The 25,532-nt window shown below is 38.2% G+C and overlaps 1 protein-coding gene across 1 annotated transcript; it reads left to right on the top strand.

The window, feature by feature from the left end:
- The first annotated feature begins 318 nt into the window (after positions 1–318).
- Positions 319–21,176, top strand: adisspb (adipose secreted signaling protein b). Its single transcript, XM_084109534.1, has 6 exons — positions 319–513; positions 3,733–3,831; positions 11,635–11,777; positions 13,841–13,979; positions 17,978–18,103; positions 19,477–21,176. Exons 2-6 carry the CDS (start codon positions 3,813–3,815, stop codon positions 19,575–19,577), a joined length of 528 nt encoding a protein of 175 aa, XP_083965660.1. The 5' UTR covers positions 319–513; positions 3,733–3,812; the 3' UTR covers positions 19,578–21,176.
- The last annotated feature ends 4,356 nt before the right edge of the window (positions 21,177–25,532 follow it).

Raw genomic sequence — 25,532 nt, 5'->3', positions numbered from 1 at the left:
ATTTTTGATCTTATTTCATTTATTTTGTTTCATAAATAGTTACATTTATTTACCCGAGCTTGACCAGAATATTTTTTCAAATGTTTTTTATCACCCTATCATGACTACACAAAAACTTCTTTTAAAAACTGAGTTTGATTTTCTACATTTTATGATGGCCAAAAGGCACCGAATACCAGGAAATGACCCTTTTTCCTCAGAGTTGTGAGATACAAACGGTATAAAGTCCGAGTTATTACTGTAATGAATAAAAATCCCCACTCAGTCACAAAAGTCACAACTCAGGCGTTGATAACACAGTGCAACAGCAGAAACCACGTGATTAACGCGGAAGCTGTGCCTTTATTAAGTGTGTGTGTGTGTGTGTGAAGTCGATCTGTCGCTCGTAGAACAGCGGTCGGTCGCTTCTGACTGGAGGTTTGGGTTTTTAGCGGGTTCTGTTTCATTTCTGTAACATCTCGAGAAGTTATAGGCTGTGATCAACCACAGCAGAAGCCCACTATATGAGAATAGGTGAGTATTTCAAGCCATGCTTTTAAAAATGATCGAGGTTGCATAAGTTTGTGATCGACTATCAGAAGAGGACTCGAGAAGATCCACGCGCTAGAAGTCAGTATTTCATTGTTTGATTGTCCGTGAAGTCTTTCAAGTCCAAAATCCACAGAGCAGCATTTCTGTCTCAACATCAGGAGGATCTGAAAGCTTCATCAAAGCTCTTTGTAATGCAACAGACCGAATGCTATTGACTGAAGGAAGATTGATGCATATTTAAATGGATAATATTTGCATCCTATATATTCAGGTTAGGGCTCATTCTTCTCAAAGTATTGTGTCCTCAGGATAGTCACAGTGTAATTAGCGAAGAATGCATGACAGACAGCAAGCCACGGCAGATTCTCCTGGGATTTCGTGTTTTTCCAGATGGCTTTCAGGATTAAGATGCATGCTGAGTATGTTTTGGTTGTAAAGGGTGAACATGAGCATATAAATGTCCTCGCTAAAACAATCCATATGAGACATTGACCCAGTTCTCTCTCTCTGTGTGCCTGTTAGTACAGACTGTAACTGGTTCATATCTGTTGCAGCGCTTGTGTTGACACTTCAGCCGAAAGTGTGTGATGTACAGATGATGGAGGAAATCTGTGCCTTGATATCGGATTACATGTGCAATTGCGTATTATTTCTGCACTTCTTTTTCTAAATTTATTAAGTCCTTTGTGAATATAGAACATGGGAGAAAGAAAGAATCATTTATTAAGGGGCACACCCAACCGAAGCTGCATGTGTTTTTTTTTACAGTAGTTTCAACAGGATATTTTTCCTTGCATCTTAAACTTTAGTTGGGTCTATTATAACATATAATATGAAAGTAAAAAGACTGAGTGAGTCAAGGAGAGCAGGTGTTTCTATTTGTGGACTTTGGAATTAGCAACCACACCCTTTACAAAGTATGATTTAGTTATTGCATATGAAGCATTAGTTAATAACACATTTCTTTTGTGCACCAAATGCAATAATTGTTGCTGCATTTGCCATTTGATGCACAAAAGAAATTGTTAATGCATTTAGTGCATATAAATGTTTATTGGTGCACAAAAATAATCATAGTATTTGTTGTATAAATGGTTATTGCATAGGTGCACGAAAAGAATGAGTTATTGCATTTGCGGCACAAAGAAATAAGATTGCATCTTGTGCATAAAAATGGTTATTGCATTTGGTGCATAAAATAATTAGCTATTGCATTTTCTGCACAAAAATATCTATTGCATTTGGTGCACAAAAAAAAATAGTTATTGCATTTGGTGCAATAACTTCACCTGGGTGTGCACCAAATGCAGTAGATAAACACATTTTTTACGTTCATAAGAAAATATGATGGTGTTTGGTCCATGCAAAAATCACTGCTACAATGCCATTGTGTTGCTATGTGGTTGCTAAGGTATTCTGAGTGGTTGCTAAAACATTTATAAAGTAAATTTAAAAGAGCCCATCAAGTCTCCATGATATTTTTGTCAGCTGTATCGTCTGCCTGGGGTAAAACGTAAGTATGATTGCTTAGAAAAGTAACACATTAATCACTTCTTACAGCAGGGGTTTGTTCAGATCACTAACCCTAAGCATAAGCAAAAGAAATAGTGAGGCTTCCCTTAAAAATGATTGTTTTCTACTGTCTACCTTCTGCAGTTTCTCTGTATCTTTCATTATTCGGATAAACAGGAACAGTCGTTCTTAAATGGCTACTCTTGACTGTTTTGTTATAAAAGAAAAAGAAAAAAAATCATTGCAATTCTCATTATGTTCCAGTGCTGAATGTCTGCTGTGGTTATGATGATCTGAGCTCTCTGCCACTTAATTACGTCATCAAGCTTTCTTCTCTCTGGTGTGCATTTAACATCTTGACACCCTGGTTCTTCTTCACCCCAGGCTCTCTCCCTCTCCCTCTCCCTCTCTCTCTCCCTCTCCCTCTCCCTCTCCCTCTCCCTCTCCCTCTCCCTCTCCCTCTCTCCTCTCCCTCTCCCTCTCCCTCTCCCTCTCCCTCTCCCTCTCCCTCTCTCTCTCTCTCTCTCTCTCTCTCTCTCTCTCTCTCTCTCTCTCTCTCTCTCTCTCAGCTCCCCGGTGAATCAGAAAGTCTCTCCATATTCTTTCATTCCAGTCACAGCGGTTTTCTTACGAGTTGCAGAAAGATGAGACCCGATAAAGGCACATTCATCACCCAGAGATGAATAAGGGTGGAGTAATTGAAAGACAAAGACTGAAACTTAAAACACGCTGACTGTTCAAACAGCTGTAGTCTGAACCAGCATAATAATGCCTGATACAGACTGTGTGATTTTGGAAATCCAAAGATCAATACAGATCACACTGTACGACATGGATGTAATAATCTCGGATACGACATGTATGTTGACTGTATGATGATGACACCTGTTGAATCGGCTACGACGCAAGTTAATATAGAAGAATAAAACGTCATCAGCATGAGCTAGTGGTGAACAGACAGAGCAAGATCAATCACACGATGGTAATTGTGTTTATGTGCGCTGAAAAGAAGAGGAGGAAGCGAAAGAGGAGAATATGGACGTGGTCATGGATTGGGAAAACTCCACACCAATCTTGCAAATGGAGCTTGAGGAAAGCAGTTTTAAGTTTTAGCGCATCGCGTTGATCAATATGCCATTTCATGTTGCATGTTTATTGGCTAGTCAGTAGACGAGGGTCGTAGCAGCAAACACACTGAGAGATGAGCGTGAGGAATTGACAGGAAATGATCTCAGGCTATCTTTGGTCTCAAGACCGTGACAACAGCCGTCTTTGAGCCTCTCTCACTGTACGCCGTAAATCCAGCGTTTAGGATCCACGACCACAGAGATCAATCGCCACGATTGGTCACATTTCATCTGGGACGACCCAAAATCGTATGACGTGTACCGTGATGCTTTAATCCAGCTCTCTTACTGAGTGTGTTTTTTTCTTCATAATTCACTACTCTATGATGTGTCTGTCCTGTTGCATTATGGTCCGTACAGCTGGCACTTTGTGTCATGGAAACATGCAGATTTAACAAAAGAAATGCAAGCCTCTTAACTGTGCTCAGAGTATGATAGTCCCCCTCTCTCGGTTTTAAAAAATCCATCTATACACAATAGTTTTGTTTCTTCTATTATCATCTATCAGCTTCCGTTTTTTGATTTCTTGTTCTTGTTCTCGTTCTGCTTCTGTCTCTCTCAGGGTTGTTTTGAGGTCAGACGAGGTCTACGATGAGGTCGTAACAGACGCTAATTCAGTGTTTGCTCCAGATTGATGCCAGGATGGCCACTGCTAAGAAAGGTACGTCTCTCTCTTTTACACACTCACAACTGTTTGTCATTTTTGCAGCAGCTTTGCGTTTAATTTTTCAAATTTGCCAGAAATCAAATATAACCTTTTTCTCTTTTTTTGGGGTAAAGAAACTCACTTCCTCTGTGATTTATCAAATGCTATAAATACCGTACTACTGCTGAATATATAAATGAACGTTATCATTAATTATTAGTGGTGCTTCAGTTATATGCATTTTCTGTTTTTGTTTGTTTGTCTGTTTTATTCAGCAAGGATGCATTAAATTGATCACAAGTGACAGGAAAGACATTTTTAATGTAACAAAATATTTCCATTTCAAATAAAATCTCCTCTGTCAAACTTTCTATTCATCAAAGAACCCAGAATGTTATTTTTATTTTTTTAAATCATTTTCTTGAGCACAGATTCAGCTCTGCATCACAGGAATAAATTACATTTTACAATATATTCAAATAGAAAACAGTTCTTTTAAATTGTAATCATTTTTCACAAATTTTTGATCAAATAATGCAGCCTTGGTGAGCATAAGAGGCATTATAAACTTGAACTTTTGAACGGAAGTGTATGACAACTTTTAAAAATGCTTATTATGAAGGAAATTTAGGAAGTTGAATGCGTTTTTTTTTTTTATAATAATCCGGATTCCCACCACACTGACTTTAAACTGCCTTTCAAAAATGTCAATCTGCTTATCGTGAGTTTTGACAACCTGCTGGCTTTTCGTTCTCAGGAATGAGGCTTCAGAGATTTTAATAAAGCGAGAACAATAATGAATTCTTGCTCGGTTGGTGGTGACTCAGCAGTTGCTAAACATGTGGGCTGTTTCTTATTATCAGGAAATGTGCAAGAGCTCGTGTCTGTTTTCTCGTCTGTCTGAGAAGCCTTTCAGAGTCGTCGGAAAAACTCCCAAAAGATAATGTCTGGCTGCTGGCTTTCCACCACTTATTTGTGGTAATCAATCCATCCTGGAGGCACAAAGATGGCCTCCATTTTGTTTGTGAGTATGAATGCGATAAAGTTTCATTTTGGATGAAGGCAGAGGGTCTGTTGTCATGCTGTGTATTGTTGCAGCAGAACATCTACGGTTTCTTCAGCTCAGGCAGCTGTGCGACATTCACAAAGCATCTTCCCATCCCAGCCTGCTCGAGGCTGTGTGTTTGTGTGTTAAAGCACAAAACTGACCCCAGAACAGCTTTTTGGAAATGTCCTGTTCCTCAAGGGCCAGATTTCTGGTCGTTGCCATGGCTACGGGTGAAGTTTTAGATGAGGTTCATAATCTAAACCTCTATACAGCACCACTGAGCATTCACTTAATAGAGAGTCTGTCGATCTCTGGTCCCTGCCAGACGGCAGCGTTTCTGCTTTCATCAGAAGAACGAAATTGCTTTTAGATCATTTATAAAGAACAAATATGATTTAGTCCAATCCACCTTTTCAGACATTTATTAGGCATTTGGTCCTTGAAAGTCATGGACATAAATAGGCCTACATAAATTCCTTTGGCCCTACTAGAGGTCTTCTTGGGTCCTGTAATCTGTTCCCGAATCGACTCAAATCACTTCTTGCCTGAACTCGACATGCATAAATACATTTTTTAACAGAAAAACCCGACCCGAGACAGAGTCGATAAAATAAGACCAGAGTCCGATCCGACGGTATTTATTTTCTGACCCGAACGTAAACGGCATTGACGTGTCCACGGCCCGCAGTCAGTCAGGAAAAATCCCGCTGGCCTTCTGACTGATTTGGCCACTGCTCCATTATTTTCATTTATTTATTTACTTATTACTTTATATTATTGCCTGCCCGATGGATAAAAGTTATTTCTGAGTTCGCCTTTCAATTGTGACCAGGGGATTTCGGAAAAATACACGTGATAGCTTAAATCGACAGCCTAATAAATCATAGATTCGCTAGTGTTGTCTGGGGTTCTGCACACAAAAAAGAAAAGCCCTGCATGAACACGCAGCGTAATGAAGCGAGTGGCTTTTCCTGATGGATCTCTTAGCTATAAGATGGATTTCTGTGTGCGAGGTTACAAACTAGGGCTCCACGATTAATCGAAATTTTATACATAAAATAATCACAGCCTTTGCCAAATCGCATGTGGTTTCATCGTATTTGATGATAGTGGTCCTGACAGAAATGTTTTCATGTTTGATGTAGCCTACTTTTTTACATTAGTAATATAATCAAAATAAAATGTGCTTTTGTAACTGTTTTTGTCTGTGTATTGTCTTAAATATTCATTATATCAAGGGCAGCAGACATAGTCATTCGGTATAACCAGCCTTGGTCATTTGGTAAAACCGATATATAGTAAATATTTAAATGGAATAATATTGTTTTTAATAGCTAAAGGAACTACAATAATACAAATATAAAGCAGATTAGGCTTTTTTTTTCTGCATTTCCCCTTTTCTCATTTCCCTGTGCAATGTTTTACTTGAATATGTAGGAGGGTTTAGAGTAGTCCAATAAAATGATTACATTCATGAAATCAGTTATAATGTTATTTTATATTTCTTCCATGACACATATATATATATATATATATATATATATATATATATATATATATATATATATATATATATATATACTATCTCAGCATCAATGTCAAATCAGGTTTTTTCAGGAATAATTATCTGCAAATTAATAATTTTAGATTTATTCATGGTTAAACCGAATTACTTTTTTGGTGACGAATTTTGTCCATCTTGTAAAAAAATGACATAAGCAGTGTTAATTGATTGTAAAAACCACATAATCCCATTGTTAACACTTAGTAAAACTAAAAAATGGTTTAAAAATTAATTATATCTCCATTAATTTTTTTAACACTTTTAAAAACCTTATTCGTCAATAGGCGTGTTTCCATTACAGATTTGCGCAAAACTTTTGCGAATATTATTATTATTATTTTTTCTAAATATCGACAAAAAACTATTGCGAAATGACGGCGTTTCCATTAACCGATGTGTTGCGACTAAAACTTAATTTTTTCCTCTCAAGATAAGTAAAATCATTCCAAAAACCATGGCAACGGACGTTGGTAGGTTTATGTACTAATCCCAGCCACTGCACTGGCCATTATTATTAATCGAAGGAGATGTATGTGTGTTTTCCAATCATTAATGGTAAGGAACGACCCTTATTATACTTGTGAGTGGCACATTTGAGGTGTTTCTGGGTGTTTCTCCCTCATATCTGCTTTGAGGTCTTGATTGTGGCATTTATTTGAGGTTTCGAATTCATTATTCCTGTAATTCTTCTGTCTTTTATGAATTTAATAAAGAACTCTGTCTCGTATTCTGTCCAAACACACCGCGTCATCTACGTCAGGTGACCTGTAAATGCGCAAAAACTGTTTCCATTGCAGTTTTGCGAAATATTTATTTTTCGAATTGCCTGAAAAACCACCTCATGCGAGTGTAAAAACTTTTTTGCGATAAATGGGAGTTTTTGCGAAATTGAGTTTCCATTGGGCATATTTTCAATTTTCAATTTCAATTTGCGCAATTTGAAGGGTAATGGAAACGCTGCTAATGACCCATGTGCAGTTTGTCAGTGCAGCGGATGATCGGTAGTAAATGGTGCTCCATCTGAACTCCAGAGGGCATCTCACACACACACACGCCAAATTTAACCCCGCAGAAGTAAAGTAAAGTAACACACGTTATTCCAGGAAAACCCTAGGCCCATCATACTATCTGTACCTGAATAAACAGAAGAATGAAACTCTTTGATTTATTGATTAAATGTTGTCTTTTGTTGGACAAGAGGTTCATAAATGCTTGTCATGTTTGGAAAGACGCGTGTTGCTTTTTCAAATTCCCGTGATAAGCGGCTCAAACTCGCAGTGCTTTCAGATGGAGCAGCGTTCACTACTGACCACAGAGCCGTACGTCACTGACAAGCTGCACATAAAAAATAATCAGCCTTTGCGATTTCATAATCGCCATAAGCCAAATCGTTTTAAGCATAATTTCATTTTAATTGCGATTAATTGTGCAGCCCTATTACAAATGATTGTTCCTTTTCTACGCGAGTTTCACGAAAATGCACTTGACACGTGCGTGCAAGTATGCGCTGAAGTGCTGTCGATGTCAATCACTCATCATCACTGTAACCTCATTACATCCTATAACTTTTGCCACAATGTTATTTACGTGATCATAAGATGATTAAAGCTTATTTTAATCCATGCTGACGGTGCTCGTCGAAACGAGAGGCAAAAATGTGGAGCAACTGAGTCTAAATGTAGAAGCAATTAAAGCGTAGAGTCCAGATTCAGAGAGAACTAAGTAAAAGTGAGATGATAACGTTGTCATAGAATTGTTTTAAATAATACAATTTTGTTAAATGCCCGACATAGTTGAAAAGAATTTGGGTCTTCTCGGGTCCATTCGGAAAAAGCATAGTTATTTTAAATTACCCGTGTCCGAGGTTCTCGGGTCGGGCCTTGGGGTTTTTGGATCCATGTGGACCCGTGTTGGGATAAATAAGATAATAAGATTCTAGTCTGTTGTGCTCATAGGTTATAAAATGCTGCAGTGCATATATATCAAGTTTAAATCTAGATTTCCAGGACAGTATTTTAATGCTCTGTGTTGGTCCTCTAGACCATGAGACACTGGTTGGCAGGTCTGTTAGTCATGTGTGAGAGTGTTTATAGTCTCTACATTGGGCGAACAGTTGGAGTCCCATAGCCTCTGTAATGAGGCCAATTATGTGATCACACATACTACAAATGTCGTCCTGTCCCATGCAGATTACATTACATTATGTGTAATTTTACCTCTATGCCACATGACATACAGCTGCAGGCAAACCGGGTCAACACTGACCCTCCAGATTCATATCATTTCTATATTCGTAAAATATACTCAGACTAAAATATACTCAAATATAGTTCTCTTAAAATTGCTCTTCTCTTTTCTGAATTTCTTTTCTGCTCCAGTTTGTGTGATAATCGTTCTCATACTCTAAACTTGGCATTGTGCAATTATGACAAATTGTTTGTGATGCTCTTCATTCGCAAGTTACTTTGGATAAAATGTAAATGTACATGTTTATTGAAGCTAGTTTGAGTGTGAATGTGTCTTGGCGACACCATCTTGTTGTTTTATTACTCTTGTTCATCTCACTAGACTTCCTCTGAATCTAAAATGTCATTTATTTTTATTCGTAGGGCAGGGATCCAAAGAGTCCCTGATGTAATCAGCAGTATGTCTGTCAATGTCCACTCGTTTCATGAGTCCCCAGTGCCCACGCTACATTATAGCCCACTCAATTTTAACAGCAAAGTATTTATTGTGCGATTGCCATGTGTGATAAGACACTTATTTGAATACTTTATAACTAATGTCTGTAATATTGCCACTATTATTGTTGGTGAAATGGCCCAGTCTGTTGTGATCGGCCTACCGCTTACAGTGTGTGTCTGAAACCAAATGGCCATTACCATATCTGAATGTCAGCCCTGGATCTTTCTCAGCACTTGAGACACAGTGATATGATGGCGTTGGTTTTTCCAGATCAATTCCAGCACAAGTCCTTTTCCTTTTGAAGTGCATCACAGTGGATTCTCAGCGCTGAAAACAGCGTCTTCTCGACATGAACAACACGAACCAAACTCTTCCAGTCTCAGCTACAACTACAGTGTTTGAGGGCCAAAGTAGACGTTGTTCACGGGCAGCCAATGAAGACCATAGACTGGCATTATGGAAATGTGTTACAAACCTGACGACTCGTTTCAGGCAGTTCAGAATCACTTCTTTCTTTTACGAGACGATAACTCCATTTATCGTGCTCTTTGATCTTTGAAACCGACCTTTTACATTGACAAACGGCTATATTACACATTACATTGAAGGTAATATCCAAGAAAGCCTAATAGGGGCACTTTAAATCATGTGGCTTTTTGTGAGAGGTGAGTTGTTACATTATTAATTGAATCCTATCTAGAAACTAGAATATCTTGGAAGTGGGCTCTTTTGACTTTGACAAGTAAGAAGCCCGTAGCTCAGACAGTGCAGCCGGGCATTAAAGTCAGGGGTCGATTCCCAGGGAATGCATGAACTGATAAAATGTGTAATGAATGCAATTTGTAAGAAACCGCCAGAAGACTTTAGCAACCACATAGAAATGCTCTTACAAACACCCTAGAATTAGCATGAGAAATCAGCATGCACACGTTTTTCAGAAAATGTAAAAAATCTAGTTATCTTTTTAATCTAGTTATTTGGTAATTTAATTTAAATTCAAAATAAAAAAACTTCACACATAAAAAGGAAATTAATTGCAATGTCTTATCGCCAAATTACAATAAAAGCAGTTTTTTTGTTTGTTTTGTTTTTGGCAGAGGCTTTGAACAGACATGGAGGCTTTTAGAGTGAAAATGAAGGACAAATCCCCAAAGCTGATGTTCATTACAGTGGGCTTTGTGCTCTGTTGGTCCAGATGTGAGCGTTTGGAGACCGTTCAAAATTTTAGGGTTAGTATGAGATTCAAAAAGACGCATTAAACTGACCAAAAATGACAGTGTAAACATTTATAATGTTATAAAAGATTTCCATTTCAATTAAAGGCTGTTCTTTTTAACTTTCCATTCATCAAAAATCTTAGAGAAAAAGGTTTCCACAAAATGCAGCACAACATTTTTGAAAACAACTTTTTCAATATTGTTAATAATTAGAAATCGACGCGAATCAGCATATTAGGATGATTTCTGAAGGATCATGTGACACTGAAAATTCATCTCTGAATCACAAAAATAAATTGCATGTTAAAATATATTCAAATAGAAAACACTGTTTTTATCAAATAAATGCAGCTTTGGTGAGAATAGAGACCTCTTTTAAAAACACCAACTTTTGAATGGAAGTGAATTTACTACAATGTAACTATATACTGTACTTGAATATGTGATTTCTCAAAAGCAGTTTTACCCTAATCCTGCAACACAAATGGAAAATTTAAAAGAAGAATTAGCATTGATCTTGCACTTTAGTTCAAGACCTAGTTTGATCTGTGTGTGAGAAACACACCCCTGAAGGCCTGACTACCTGCTTTATTAAATCAGACTGTAAAAGAGGAGAGCCAGGAAGAACATTGCTAGGGATTTTCTTTCTCTTTTTTTTTTTTAAGTTTTGATATTTTTAGTGCTGTAACTGGCACATTGAATGTGCTGAAGGTGTTAGACAGCTTGCACAGTAAAACCCTCTCAGAAAAGATGCATCTTTTTTATTTGATTAACTCCTGCTTTCTTGTTTCATTTTGTTGTGCTCCATCTAGCCGTGTTTGAATGCATGAACACATCTTAGACATACACATCCCCTAAAAACACAGAGTGAACCTAAAACCAGTTTTCAATCCCTAATAAATCCTGTGGGAAAGAGGGAAACAAACCGTTTTGTTAGGCCCAATACTTGTCATAATGTCATTTTCTGTTGTCTGCATCATTTTTAATTCCATTTTTAGGTGCTTGTTTGATCCAAAGCTTAAATTAAAAACATCCAAGTGTTTTAAACAGATTTAAAACACTTTGAATTGAATGTAAGCCCACTCTGCTGTAACTTTCTTTGATTTAAAGAAATGAAAAGATCTCTGATATTAGACTGAAGAGCTTTCAGGGTTTTCGGGTGTCAAATGGCAAGGTCGATTTGAATAATTGCACTTTTGAAAGCTTCTTGTTGAGCATTTTTCATTCAGCGCCTCACAATCCGGATCTGTGGGCAAGTGTGTGTTTAGCGCAGCTGTAAGTGCTTTGCTTTTGTTCTTCTGCAGCGTCGTCTAAGACGGGGGGTGTTCGCTTCGCTGAGGAACCGGCCGCCGCCGCCGCTGCTCACTCGCATGTGCATTTTGACGAGAAACTGCACGACTCCGTTGTCATGGTGATACCCGAATCCAACGGGAACTTCCTGGTTAAGGTGAGAGTGAGTTATAAACCTGAGGTTATTCATTTAGTCAAGTATACGAGTTCATATTACAGGAAGAACACTGAGTTTATTTCTCAGCTCACGTCAAATCTTCAGCTTCTTTGTTATTATGCCTCATTATGCGAAGGCATTGACAGAACTCATGCCAAGAGCTGCATCTGGAATTTGAAGAGAGCGAACGGGATCAGGAAATGACACAAGCCAGATTGGTTGCATATGAGCTCCACAGGTCAGTATGTCAGCATGTGCACTAACCGCTCGGCCACGGCTGGGATGAGACTATTTTTTATCTCTGATTAGTTGTTCCATAACTTTTTGGTGCAATGGATTGCCATCAAGCGAATTGAATTATTACTATTTTGTAGTGGTTCTCGTTTTAGTTAGATGATTAGATGGATGGATGGATGGTTGGATGGATGGTTAGAATGATGGATTGTTGGATGGATGGATGGATGGATAAATTGATAGATATATGGTTGGTTGGTTGGTTGGTTGGTTGAATGGATAGATATATGGTTGGATAGTTATTAGTTGGATGGATGGATAGTTAGTTGGATGGATGGTTAGATATATGGAAGTATAGTTAGTTGGATGGATAGTTAGATGGTTGGATAAATGGATGGATGGATGGATGGATGGATGGATGGTTGGTTGGTTGGTTGGTTGGATAGTTAGTTAGTCAGTTAGATGGATGGATGGATAAATGGATAGATATATGGTTGGTTGGATGGATAGATATATGGTTAGTTAGTTAGTTGGATGGATGGATAAATGGATAGATATATGGTTGGATAGTTAGTAGTGGTCGACCGATATATTGGCATTTTAAAAAGTATAAGCATGTTTATTTTAAAGATTTGTTTTCTAATTTATTTCTAATTTATTAAATATTGATTAAAATAAATATAAAGTATATATATAAAAATATCGGCTTTATATCGGCCACTCTGCTCTCTAAGATATCGGCATCGGCCATCAAAAAAACTATATCGGGTTGACCACTAATAGTTAGTTGGATGGGTAGATGGTTGGTTGGATAAATGGTTGGTTGGATGTTAAATAGATGAATGTGTTTTATAAAAGTAAATGGGGTCTGTTTTGTTGTGACTCTTCACTGTACACAAGTTGCTTGTTGTTGTGAGAACAGTGAGTTTTTGAATATATTTGAATGCACAGAGTCTTTTCATTCCTCCTACTCGCAAATATCTGAGACGAGATAGACAAGCATGCTCGCGTAACGTTCACCCCACAGTGGGTGTCATATTCTGTGACTCTTTTCATCACACATGTTCTCGCTCCCTCCATCTAACTGTCCCATTACTGCCCTGTGTTGCCATGGAGACAGCAGTATATGAACACCTGCACCTCTGGACTGTCTCTCTGTTCGATTATTATGTTTTGATGAAGACTCTGGTCCGATTAGACGTCCTGTGATTCTGTCATCTTTCGCTGAGACCCAGATGCAGTTTGAAGGTTTCCTGGCATGAGTTCTGTCACTCTCTTTTCCACCAGTGCTCATTAGCTTTTAACCCTCAAATTATTATCCCATTTTCCTTCCTTGGTTAATAAGATCTTCAACAAGTAATGAACATTTAATCTGACAGAATAGTTTTTCCGTTTGTCTTCTGCACCTACAATCCATTCCATTCAGAAATTAGTCAACTATGTTGTTATAAATTATCATTTGGCTCTAAATTCATCAAAATATGTTGACTATATTTTCATCATTGATCGGTCAAGGCAAATTTCATTAATAATATCAGCAAACTATGATATCATCAATGACGCAATCAACTATGATTCATGAATTTGTTAATAATAATAAGTAAACTATGATTCATACGATGGTTTTATCAGTCAGCTAAGATTTAATTAACGCTAATGGTGAACATTATTATTATTATTATTATTATTATTATTATTATTTAGTTATCACAGTAAACCATGATCTTCATCAGAAGTAGCAGATCAAGTGCACACAGCAGTTTGACTCGTATCATCGTAGACCTGATGACACACACTCATAACCTCTCTGCTTCTCTCGATCTCCTCAGGTGGGCTTCCTGAAAGCGCAGCACCGATATGAGATCGTGTTCACACTGCCGGAGGTGCCAGAGCTCGGGAAAGACGTGTGTCCAGCCCCCGTCCCCAATCCACACCTGCGGATCACTAACATCACCGCGTCCTCAGATGGTACGTCCCATCGCTCTGACCCAGCACGGCTGAACATGCTGATGAAGAAACGGTGTTTGGTGGCTTAGTGAAGAGATTCCCAAACTTTTTTGTCAGCTCTTTGACCTAAAATTTTGAAGTTAATATTTCAATAATTTAATGGTCACATGACATGCTGGTAAACCTTTTTTTTTTCTTTTTTTTTTATTAAATATTTTTATTTGACATTTTTATGATTTCATTAATCATATATAATTATTATTATTATATTAATTTTATATTAATTACTAGTTTTTCATAACTCGTCAACACTTCAGCCCTGCAGTTCCCTCACGGTTTTAATGCAATGACATGCATTTTTAAGTGTGTCCAAATCCTTTAGGAGCCTTTTGAATGTTATGATGGATGGTTAGAGTGATGGATGGATGGATGGATGGATGGATGGATGGATGGATGGTTAGAGTGATGAATGGATGGATGGATGAATGGATGGTTAGAGCGATGGATGGATGGTTAGAGCAATGGTTGGATGGATGGATGGCTGGATGAATGGATGGTTGGAGCGATGGATGGATGGTTAGAGCAATGGTTGGATGGATGGATGTAGGTTGGATGGAGGGTTAGAGCAATGGATGGATGGATGGTTAGAGCAATGGTTGGTTGGATGGATGGATGGATGAATGGATGGTTAGAGCGATGGATGGATGGTTAGAGCAATGGTTGGATGGATGGATGTAGGTTGGATGGAGGGTTAGAGCGATGGATGGATGGTTAGAGCAGTGGTTGGATGGATGGATGTAGGTTGGATGGAGGGTTAGAGCAATGGATGGATGGATGGTTAGAGCAATGGTTGGTTGGATGGATGGATGGATGAATGGATGGTTAGAGCGATGGATGGATGGTTAGAGCAATGGTTGGATGGATGGATGTAGGTTGGATGGATGGTTAGAGCGATGGATGGATGGATGGATGGTTAGAGCAATGGTTGGATGGATGGATGGATGGATGAATGGATGGTTAGAGCGCTGGATGGATGGTTAGAGCAATGGTTGGATGGATGGATGTAGGTTGGATGGAGGGTTAGAGCAATGGATGGATGGAGGGTTAGAGTGATGGATGGATGGATGGAGGGTTAGAGTGATGGATGGATGGTTAGAGCAATGGTTGGATGGATGGATGTAGGTTGGATGGAGGGTTAGAGCGATGGATGGATGGATGGAGGGTTAGAGTGAATGATGGATGGTTAGAGCGATGGATGGATGGAGGGTTAGAGTGATGGATGGGTGGTTAGAGCAATGGATGGATGGATGGAGGGTTAGAGTGATGGATGGGTGGTTAGAGCAATGGATGGATGGATGGAGGGTTAGAGTGATGGATGGATGTAGGGTTAGAGCGATTGGATGGATGGGAGGGTTAGAGTGATGGATGGATGGAGGGTTAGAGTGATGGATGGATGGAGGGTTAGAGTGATGGATGGATGGAGGGTTAGAGTGATGGATGGATGTAGGGTTAGAGTGATGGATGAATGGGAGGGTTAGAGTGATGGATGGATGGATGGTTAGAGCGATGGATGGTTAGAGCAATGGGATGGATGGTTAGAGCAATGGTTGGATGGATGATGGATGTAGGTTGGATGGATGGATGGATGGATGGATGGATGGATGGTTAGAGCGATGGTTAGAGCGATGGATGGTTAGAGCAATGGTTGGATGGATGATGGATGTAGGTTGGATGGATGGTTAGAGCAATGGATGGATGGATGGATGGATGGATGGATGGTTAGAGCGATGGATGGATGGTTAGAGCAATGGTTGGATGGATGGATGGATGTAGGTTGGATGGATGGATGGATGGATGGAGGGTTAGAGCGATGGATGGATGGTTAGAGCAATGGATGGATGGATGGAGGGTTAGAGTGATGGATGGATGGTCAGAGCGATGGATGGATGGATGGAGGGTTAGAGTGATGGATGGAGGGTTAGAGTGATGGATGGATGGATGGATGGAGCGATGGATGGATGTAGGGTTAGAGCGATTGGATGGATGGGAGGGTTAGAGTGATGGATGGAGGGTTAAGAGCGATGGCTGGATGGAGGGTTAGAGCGATGGATGGATGGAGGGTTAGAGTGATGGATGGATGGAGGGTTAGAGTGATGGATGGATGGAGGGTTAGAGTGATGGATGGATGGATGGTTAGAGCGATGGATGGTTAGAGCAATGGGATGGATGGTTAGAGCAATGGTTGGATGGATGATGGATGTAGGTTGGATGGATGGTTAGAGCAATGGATGGATGGATGGATGGATGGTTAGAGCGATGGTTAGAGCGATGGATGGTTAGAGCAATGGTTGGATGGATGATGGATGTAGGTTGGATGGATGGTTAGAGCAATGGATGGATGGATGGATGGATGGATGGTTAGAGCGATGGATGGATGGTTAGAGCAATGGTTGGATGGATGGATGGATGTAGGATGGATGGATGGATGGATGGAGGGTTAGAGCGATGGATGGATGGTTAGAGCAATGGATGGATGGATGGAGGGTTAGAGTGATGGATGGATGGTCAGAGCGATGGATGGAGGGTTAGAGTGATGGATGGATGGATGGAGCGATGGATGGATGTAGGGTTAGAGCGATTGGATGGATGGGAGGGTTAGAGTGATGGATGGAGGGTTAAGAGCGATGGCTGGATGGAGGGTTAGAGCGATGGATGGATGGATGGAGGGTTAGAGCGATGGATGGATGGAGGGTTAGAGCGATGGATGGATGGAGGGTTAGAGCGATTGGATGGATGGATAGATATTTCTATTTGTTTATTTTTGGAAGAAAATAGATTGGATAGTAAATAGTATATTTTAGGGCTGGGCGATATATCGCATGACATTGTTAGGTGCATCTCGTCAGTAAAGCCGGTTCCTTGATTAGTAGTAAATCACCATCACCTGCTTTCAGATGGAGCGGCATTTACAACACAGAGCCGTAGTTCACTGACAAGCTGAGCCATATCGCATTAATTATCGCAGGCGATACGTTTTGCAGGTATTAGAATAACAAAGCATTTACGGGTTATTCAGTGTGCAGCTAAGTAGCTTTTAGGCAAATATGCACAACATTTGGTGAATTTAAAGGTTAAGTGTGTCATATTCAGTGGTTAATACGTTCTAATATTGTAGTTTAATGTGTGTTTAAAAACTAGAGACGCAGGACAGTGGAAATAGTTGGATTTCATTTAACACGACTCTGCCTTCAAAAACACAACGCCAAAGATGTTCATCTTTGACACACATTGGATTATCATATTTTTAGGAGGTTATGCACAGAAGTTAGTTGGATGAGTTGTAAGTGTTAGACATTTGTTTTTGTTTTTTTGTACATTCACAGATGGTTGTAAATCTTGAATATATACTAAGCTTGTTGTTGTTGGATTCTGATTCGTCATTGACAGTATTTTTAATGTTTTGTGTATTTAAAAAAAAAAAATTATATATAAATAATATTTAAGTGTTGTGTGGACCCCAGGAAGACTAGCGGTGCTCTTGGGCATCACAAAATAAATAAACATTAAAAAAATCTAGCGCATGTTTACATAGACAAACAGTTGATAAAACCGTGCAATAGAATGCCTAAAGCGTTATTTGTGAACGACCACTAAAACATTAGTACTTTAACTTCGACTTATTAAAGTGTTTTGATACTGTGAGAGTCCCAACATGTCAACTTCTGTCTCAGCCAATCGTGTTAGTTTGGGGGCGGGGCTACCTGTTTGCCACTGGAATGACAGCTCATATGAGCTTCAGGCATTTTCCATTGGGACGATAGATCGTGTGCGCATGATTAAATGATAAACATCAGACCAGAGATGTGCCCATTAGTGGAGGCACTCTCGTCCAGCTGAACTCACGAGTGTGAGCCGTCGCCAGAGCTAAACAAACTTTCTGTCTGTGAGATAAAAATCGTTCATGTACAATGCCTGGAGAATAACCTGTATAAATGATGTTCCTCTGTATCTGTGCTCAGGAGGTCTGAGGGTGACGTGTGAATATATGGCCCATCAGGAGGGAGTGATGTGTGAGGAGGTGCAGATTCTTAGTGAGAGCAAAGAGGACACGTGTGTGAAGGTCAAAGTTCACGCCCGTGTCATGGGTAAGTGACGGATCTTAACAGCCAAACTGGCTAATAACAGAGTTATGGTTGTTGTGATATTTTGGGACACTGTTTAAGGCACATTGTTAAATGATACCCTGAATGAAGGAGATCTGATGTGAGGTTGTTTGCTGCCCTCTACTGGCGTTCTGGTGCAAACATTGATTAAAGGAATATTCCAGGAGCAATACAAGTTAAAGGGATAGTTCACCAGGGAAGAAAAAGAAGAAAATTCTATTATTTTCTCACCCTCAGGTTGTTCCAAACCTGCATGAGTTTCTTTTTTCTGTTGAACACAAAAGAAGATATTTTGAAGAATGTCAGTAACCAGACAGTTGATGGACCCCAAAGTATTTTCTTCCTACTATGGAAGTCAATGTCTGCCATCAACTGTTTAATTACCAACACTCTTCAAAATATATTTTGTTCAACAGGACCAAAGTAACTCATACAGGTTTGGAACAACATGAGGGTGAGTAAATGACAGAATATTTTTATTTCCGGTGAACTATCCCTTTAAGAAAATATGTGGCATAATGTTCATCAGCACAAAATAATTTCAACTTGTTGCAATTTGCTTAATAATTTAAGCAAAAACCTTAAAATGGAAGCAAATAAGGCTTTTTTGAGGGGTTTAAAGTATATATGTGAAGCGTATCATTCTTAAAAGTATTTACATTTAATTCTTCAGTTAAAATTTGCATATTACACTACTGTTGGTACTGTCTCACCAAGGAAGCATTTATTTGAACCAAAATACAGTAAAAGCAGTAATATTGTGAAATATTATTACAATCTCAAACTGTTTTCTATTTGAATATATTTTAAAATGTAATTTATTCCTGTGATCAAAGCTGAATTTTCAGCATCATTACTCCAGTCTTCAGAGTCACATGATCCTTCAGAAATCATTCTAATATGATGATTTAATGCTCAAGAAACATTTCTGATTATCATCAGTGTTTAAAACGGCTGTGCTGCTTCATATTTTTGTGAAAACTGTGATGCATTTTTTTCAGGGTTCATCATTTCTTTAATCGTTTTACGATTTATGGGATTGTAAAATTGAAACTTTAGACCGAAACGGTTAGGAAGTGATTTTCCCTCGCTAAAATCATGTTAGCACACATATTATTTTACTTTTGACAAAAATAGGCCCCATTAATTTCCAATGTAAGTGATTAATCTCCAGATTTTTGCATTTTTTAAAGAAATGGAGAAACAAGTAAAAAAAAAAATTGCTCACAAATGCTTGCAATTGAGCTTAACTTGTACTGACGGCAGCATTTTAAGAGTTAAAACAGCCTGTTTTGTGTGCAGGCGATGCTGTTGAATTGATAACGTTCACTTAAGTGACTCTTCTCCTCTGTCAGACCGTCTCCACGGGACCCCGATGCTGCTGGAAGGTGTGCGGTGTGTAGGAGCTGAACTCGAGTACGACTCTGAGCAAAGTGACTGGCAAGGCTTCGACTAAACGCCTGAACACACACACTTCCCTCTCAGTGCCACACACTGCTTTCTGCTCGCAGCGTTTGAAAACACACTGTGGTCACTGGCTTCTTTACTGTTACAATGGAATGCAGGAATGATCTGTCGTTTACTGTAGCTCTCTGTGATTTGTCGTTTTTCAGGTTTGGAGGGGAAAAAACAATCAAATAGTGTGTTTTGCGCTGAATTCCAGTATTATAACTGAATGTTTCTTTTAGATAAAACAAATATAACATGCTTTAATGTCTGTGTTACTGCACTTTCTTGCTCGAATCTGTGTGATTTTAAACTCAATCTAGGGCATACCTGTCAACCCTCCCATTTTTCCCGGGATTCTCCCGTATTTTACCTTGCTATCACGCTATCATCCCGTTTAAATATTTTCCCGTATTTCTCCCGTATTTTTAATCTTTCTATAAAAAAAAAATAATTAAAAAAATCCCACTGGGCACAAACTAGTTAAGACGAAATCCCGCCCTGCAGCAGCTAATTTCATTGGCTAAGGTTACAATGATGGGGTAGGTTTAGGGATCAGCAAAAATTTCCCTTATTTTCAAATCCCAATTTTGACAGGTATGATCTTCTAGGGTGATGCTTGTGCTCACTGTGAATCAGCCTCTTGTTTGTACCACTAGGGGGCGCTGCTGACCACAACATCAAACTTAGATGTTGCACCATGAACTTTATTGCATTGTGGCTTAAAAGTGTGAATGTTTTGATTCATGAACTGAAATTGATTTGATAATTATTTACTCGGATCAAATTTCACTTTAGATCCATGTTTGCCCTGATTTATTTTAATAAGATCATCACTTTAAGGGCTGTTCATAAATATTTTTATGTGTAACATTGGTCTGTTTTGTAGAGCCGAAGTGCCTGAAATCATAAACATTCTTAGTTTATTTGACTGATGCTGAATGTTTGCAGCGTAGTATTGTATGGAGCCCCTGAAAATATGAGATGGGAATTAAATCAAGTCAATGCTTTTGTGTTCAGTCATACGGAGCCCCTAAAGGGTCATTGTGGTGGGAGAAAACATACGAGATGGAAGGAAAAATAACGTCAATTCTTTTGCGTTTCCTCGCAAAATAAATAAATAAATAAAAATCGCTAAAACTTTGCGTTTCCTCGCAAAAATAAATAAATAAATTCTACAATATTTTTGTTCGCTCAGAAAACCTTTCGAGCTCTTTGCGAGCGAGCGCAAAATATTTGAGAGAGGACGCAAACGCGTTGACAAATAATTTTTCCTCCATCTCAATTTTTTTTTCCCTCCACCATGTCCCTTTAGGGGCTTCTTACTCTAGCAAATGTTTTGTGTTCCCTCTCAAAAACTTTTGCGTTCCACCAAGAAGCATTCACGTCTTCGCGCGCAAAATGTTTGTGTCCTTTGCTAGCAAATGCAAAGTTCTCAGAGGAACGCAAACATTTGTGAGAGAACGCAAAAGCATTGACAAATAATTGTTTATCCCATATCCTAATTTCCCCATCACCATGTCCGTTGTAGCTACTGTATTGTCCATTGAACTGCATTTATGGATCTCTGTAAAAGTGAATGCTGCTTTTCAAACGGCGTCAACCCCCCCCCCCCCCCCAAAAAAAAGTCTTTACAGAAAAGATTTATCCCAGAGCAAATAATACGGTTGACTCTTCACTTTTGAGAGCTTTTTTTCTGTGTCTTACTGGTATTATTTTTTTTTTACTCTCAAATAAAATTGACTTGTTGACTTGAAATGCTTTTATAATAGTGTGGTGTGGTGTAATAGTTAGTGAATCGTTGCATTGAACAGCCACTAGTGGTCAGTGTACTCTAACTAATGGATATCTTCACAGTTTAGGATTGAACTTCTGGTGTTGTATTGGTAATTGATAAATGTACAAAAAAAATCACGAAATCCTACTGCGTTTGATCATGCTTGATAATCAAATAAATAATGAATATACAAATGCACCAATGTCCATGTATTTTCCAAATAAGTGAGACCTCCATGCAGAAAACTAAATGAGCTCAATGTCTCGTGAGAACAGGTGAGATGAGAAAGACCTTTTGTTTTCAGTGTGATAAATCTGACAGGTGAGCGTTCATTATTTCTGAAGGAGCTTTAACTTCATTTCAGTCTTATTTTCTACTCATCCTAAAATAAAATGTAAATGTAATCCTCATTTCATAAGATGTGGGTAGCTACTTTTAGAGTGCAAACATCCATTATTCACGTAGCCAAATCTAAATTAGTAGCAAATCAGATTAATTGAAATAGGGTGATTGCATTTCGAGAGCCGCGGTAGGTGTATTATTTTTAATCATGCACTGATAACAATGATTCTGTGGTGAAGTAAATACTACAGAATACTACAGCAAATTTCTACCTGGATAAGCCAATAATAATACTTTTAAAAAAGTAAATTCTAGTAGCCTACTCAATCTAAACCTGTAGAAATCAACGCGTAAATATCAACGTAAAATTTAGTAAATCCTCAACTTTCTGATACTGGTGTTCCCATCATGCACTTAGGCATGAAAAATTAATAAGGTTGCATTTTTCACTGTTTCACAGCAGTGTTTACACTGTTTTATCTTTACCATTGTTTTAGGTTTAGTAACTTGCTGTTTTGTGACATCTGTTCATTTTATACTCAAAATGACACATTCATCCTCAAAAATGATTTTTTACCGTTTTTTGAAAGTCTCTGTGTTTCGGAATGGTATTACTTCTATAATGTAGTAGATTGTCTACTCACAATATACTGTTTTAATGACTTAGATGTTCTAGTAAAGCATTCACTTTAAAAGCATGGTCTAATTTAAAGTTATATTGTTTGAGTAAAATGTACTTGAAACAGAGCATTGCAAAGTAATCTGGCCAAGTTAAAGTTACTTATTTTTCTTTTTTTAACTTTACTTAACTTATTGTAGGCTACTTAATTCCATATGTGAAATGTATCTAGCCCCTAAAGGGACATGGTGAAGAAAAGAAATATGAGAGGAGAGGAAAAGTTATTTGCCAATGCTTTTGCTTTCTCTCGCAAATGTTTTGCGTTCGTCCGAGAAAGTTTGCGTTCGCTTGCAAACTATTTGCGTTCCCCCGAGAAACTTGCGTTCACGCGCAAAGGACCAAAGTTTCTCGAGGGAACGCAAAGCATTTGCGAGAGAACGCAAAAGCATTTAATTATTATTTTTCCTCCCCTCTCATATTTTTCCCCAACACCATGTCCCCTTGGGGGCTCCGTAGAAATTTAAGCTAGGCCTACTTAAAAATAATAATAATCTGCGTGCAAAAACTTGCAGAAAGAAAAATTAAGTGAATTATTGTCCAAATCTGACACCATAACATCTCATTTTCACCTGTCCAATGACAAAGAAGAGAATCGTATTTTATCTCGAGCCCGAATCAGCACGTCAAGATTTGTCAGTCATTCGTTGTCAGGATCTCTCCCCTCAGGGAAACAGTAGCCTATAGGCTATTGTCTCTATGCCTGAGTGTCACTATACCTTTGTGCGTCTCAGTGATATCTAACACTGATGGACTGAAGCAGAAAAGTCTGCTTAAAGCCAAATGAACTCTTACAATCTTAGTTTTATGAAGATGTGGCAGCTTCTTCGTGATAGTGCACCAGTCTACTGCTGGTTTGAGCTGCCAGCGCCTTTGCACTGTTGTTTTGGTTATCATTTTTGAAACGCAAATCTGACTTAAAGGGATAGTTCGCCCAAAAAAATGAAAACCCTATCATCATTTACTCACCCTCAAGTTGTACCAAACCCATTAATTTCTTTGTTTTGATCAACACAAAAGAAGACATTTTGAAGGATGTGTGTTACCAAACAGTTGATGGACCCATTGACTTCCATATTATGGGTGGGAAAAATACTATGGAAGTCAATGGCTATACCGTCAACTGGTTACCGACATTCTTCAAAATATCTTCTTAATAAATTCTAAAGAAATTCATACAGGTTTGGAACAACTTTATGGTGAGTAAATGATGACAGAATTTTAATCTTTTGGGTGAACTATCCATTTAGCTTTGATTGATACACAATCACACAAGTTCCCATTAATAAATGGCACACGTAATTTGCTAGATGCGCGCGAAAAATGTGACTTAAAAATTACTATAAGCTTCAAACTATTATTGGTCATTAAAGCCAAAAATAAACTCAAGTGAAACTTTAATGTGTCTGGAAAATAAGAAGTTTCCCTCACACACTCAAAACCCTTATTTTGTATGATTTTGGGTAAAATTTCACATTGATCTTATTTACAATACTAATTGTTTTGTAAATTAGCCTACTGTATTACTATGGCCCATGTTTACGTTTTATTTCGATCAAATACATTTATTTCTGTTTTTCATACTGAGTCTGTTCGTTTTTCCCAAGAAGCCTTGAATAGTTTGGAGTTCATGCAGCTTCCGTGTTTCATTGGTTTTCTATTGCATTTGTTGTAATTTAGACGTTTTTAGTTGTTCACCTTGGAAGATCATATTTTCTTGAATTATAGTCTTCTTTTAGGTTCTACAATTTTGTTATAAACTATTAAGGAAATGAACAACACAGTTTAATAATATCTAGGTTTGGTCCACAGTTCTCCTTACCAGTCTATCAGAAGTTGCGGTCTAACTAAGGAATTATTAAGGATTATTATTCATATATGTTGTCATGGTTGACTGAGTCAGATTAAATCACATTTAATACTTCAATCATATATTATTGTAACCCGACCAAACAAATATCCAACATGTATCTTGGACCGGGGTTAGTTATCACACTTAAAAGTAGCCTACATTTCTGTATACAAACCTTAAAGCCTTGACTATTAAATAAATAAATAAATCTGACTAAAAATAACCTTTCTAAAGCAATATCCTCTTAAGAACGACTTTTGGTTAAAATCTGTGAAAATACTTAAAATGTGGTTTTGTGCTTTTATATAAGGCTATTACAAAAAAATATATATTGGCCTGTATGTGTGGTGTGTGTGTGTGAAAAATATTTTTGGTTTAACTTAAAAAAGTAAGTTACTTTGTTGCCTTAAAATTTTGATGAAAATGTTTGAGTTTTTTTTTTTTAAATGGAGATTGGTTTAATAAATAGAAACTTAAAATATTGTGTTATCTGAACCACATTAAGCATTGAAGTTGATATGACAAAAGATAAAAAGTTGTAATAAATCATGAAAATTGTTTTTTACAGTGTAGTGTAGTGTAGTGTGTGTGTGTGTGTGTGTGTGTGTGTGTGACCGACCTTTTTTGAGCATGTTCTTGGTTTAGTCAGGTAAACCCAAAATGGGAAAGTCTGTTTGTGTATTTGGCTGTTTTGCAACATTAGTGTGTTGGAGGAAAGGGCCAGTGTGTGAGACTGTGGGGCCAGAGAGCAGTGGAGGCAATTAAACCTCTCTTGACTGTACTGTTGGTTTGAGGAAGTGAGTGACAGCTCCATTCATCACGTTCACTGTTTAATCTGTGCTGAGCAGCTGAATTCAATAATGAGCCATTTCGGCACTGAGTGATAAACACTGCTGAAAGTGGCAAAACTGCAATTATGTCATTGCGGCCTCCGTAATGGGATTGCGCACTCAGATAAAAGATTCTAATTTTGTTTTTTGTGTATTATGGCAACGGTTCAATGATGAGATGAACACCTGCGGTTCGTGCACCGTGAGGTAAACACAAATAAACCCCTCGTTCAGACTTGCACAATAACGCGCATAATGTGTATTCCATCTTAGACTCTTAAAATAAATGTTCTTTGTTGGCATATGGTTCCATGAAGTAGGCTACCTTTAAAGTAAATGGAACCTTTCCATTATACAAAATATTCTTTATGTTCTTCACACTAAGAGAAAATGGTTCTTTTGAGAACTGTTCACTGAAAGGTTCTTTGGGGAACTAAAAGTGTTCTTATGGCATCACTGATAAATGATAAATCACCCTTTTCCATACA

The sequence above is a fragment of the Abramis brama genome, assembly GCF_963993115.1.
Source record: "Abramis brama genome assembly, chromosome: 3".
NCBI lineage: Eukaryota > Metazoa > Chordata > Actinopteri > Cypriniformes > Leuciscidae > Abramis > Abramis brama.
Note: the sequence above shows the minus strand (reverse complement) of the source record. Positions and strands in the feature narration are given on the sequence as shown.

What these genes read in the sequence shown, in the direction of transcription:
- adisspb (XM_084109534.1), top strand. An exon ending in ACGGGAACTTCCTGGTTAAG is followed by an intron (nt 11,778 to 13,840) that starts GTGAGAGTGAGT and finishes CGATCTCCTCAG; the next exon opens with GTGGGCTTCCTGAAAGCGCA. An exon ending in CATCACCGCGTCCTCAGATG is followed by an intron (nt 13,980 to 17,977) that starts GTACGTCCCATC and finishes ATCTGTGCTCAG; the next exon opens with GAGGTCTGAGGGTGACGTGT.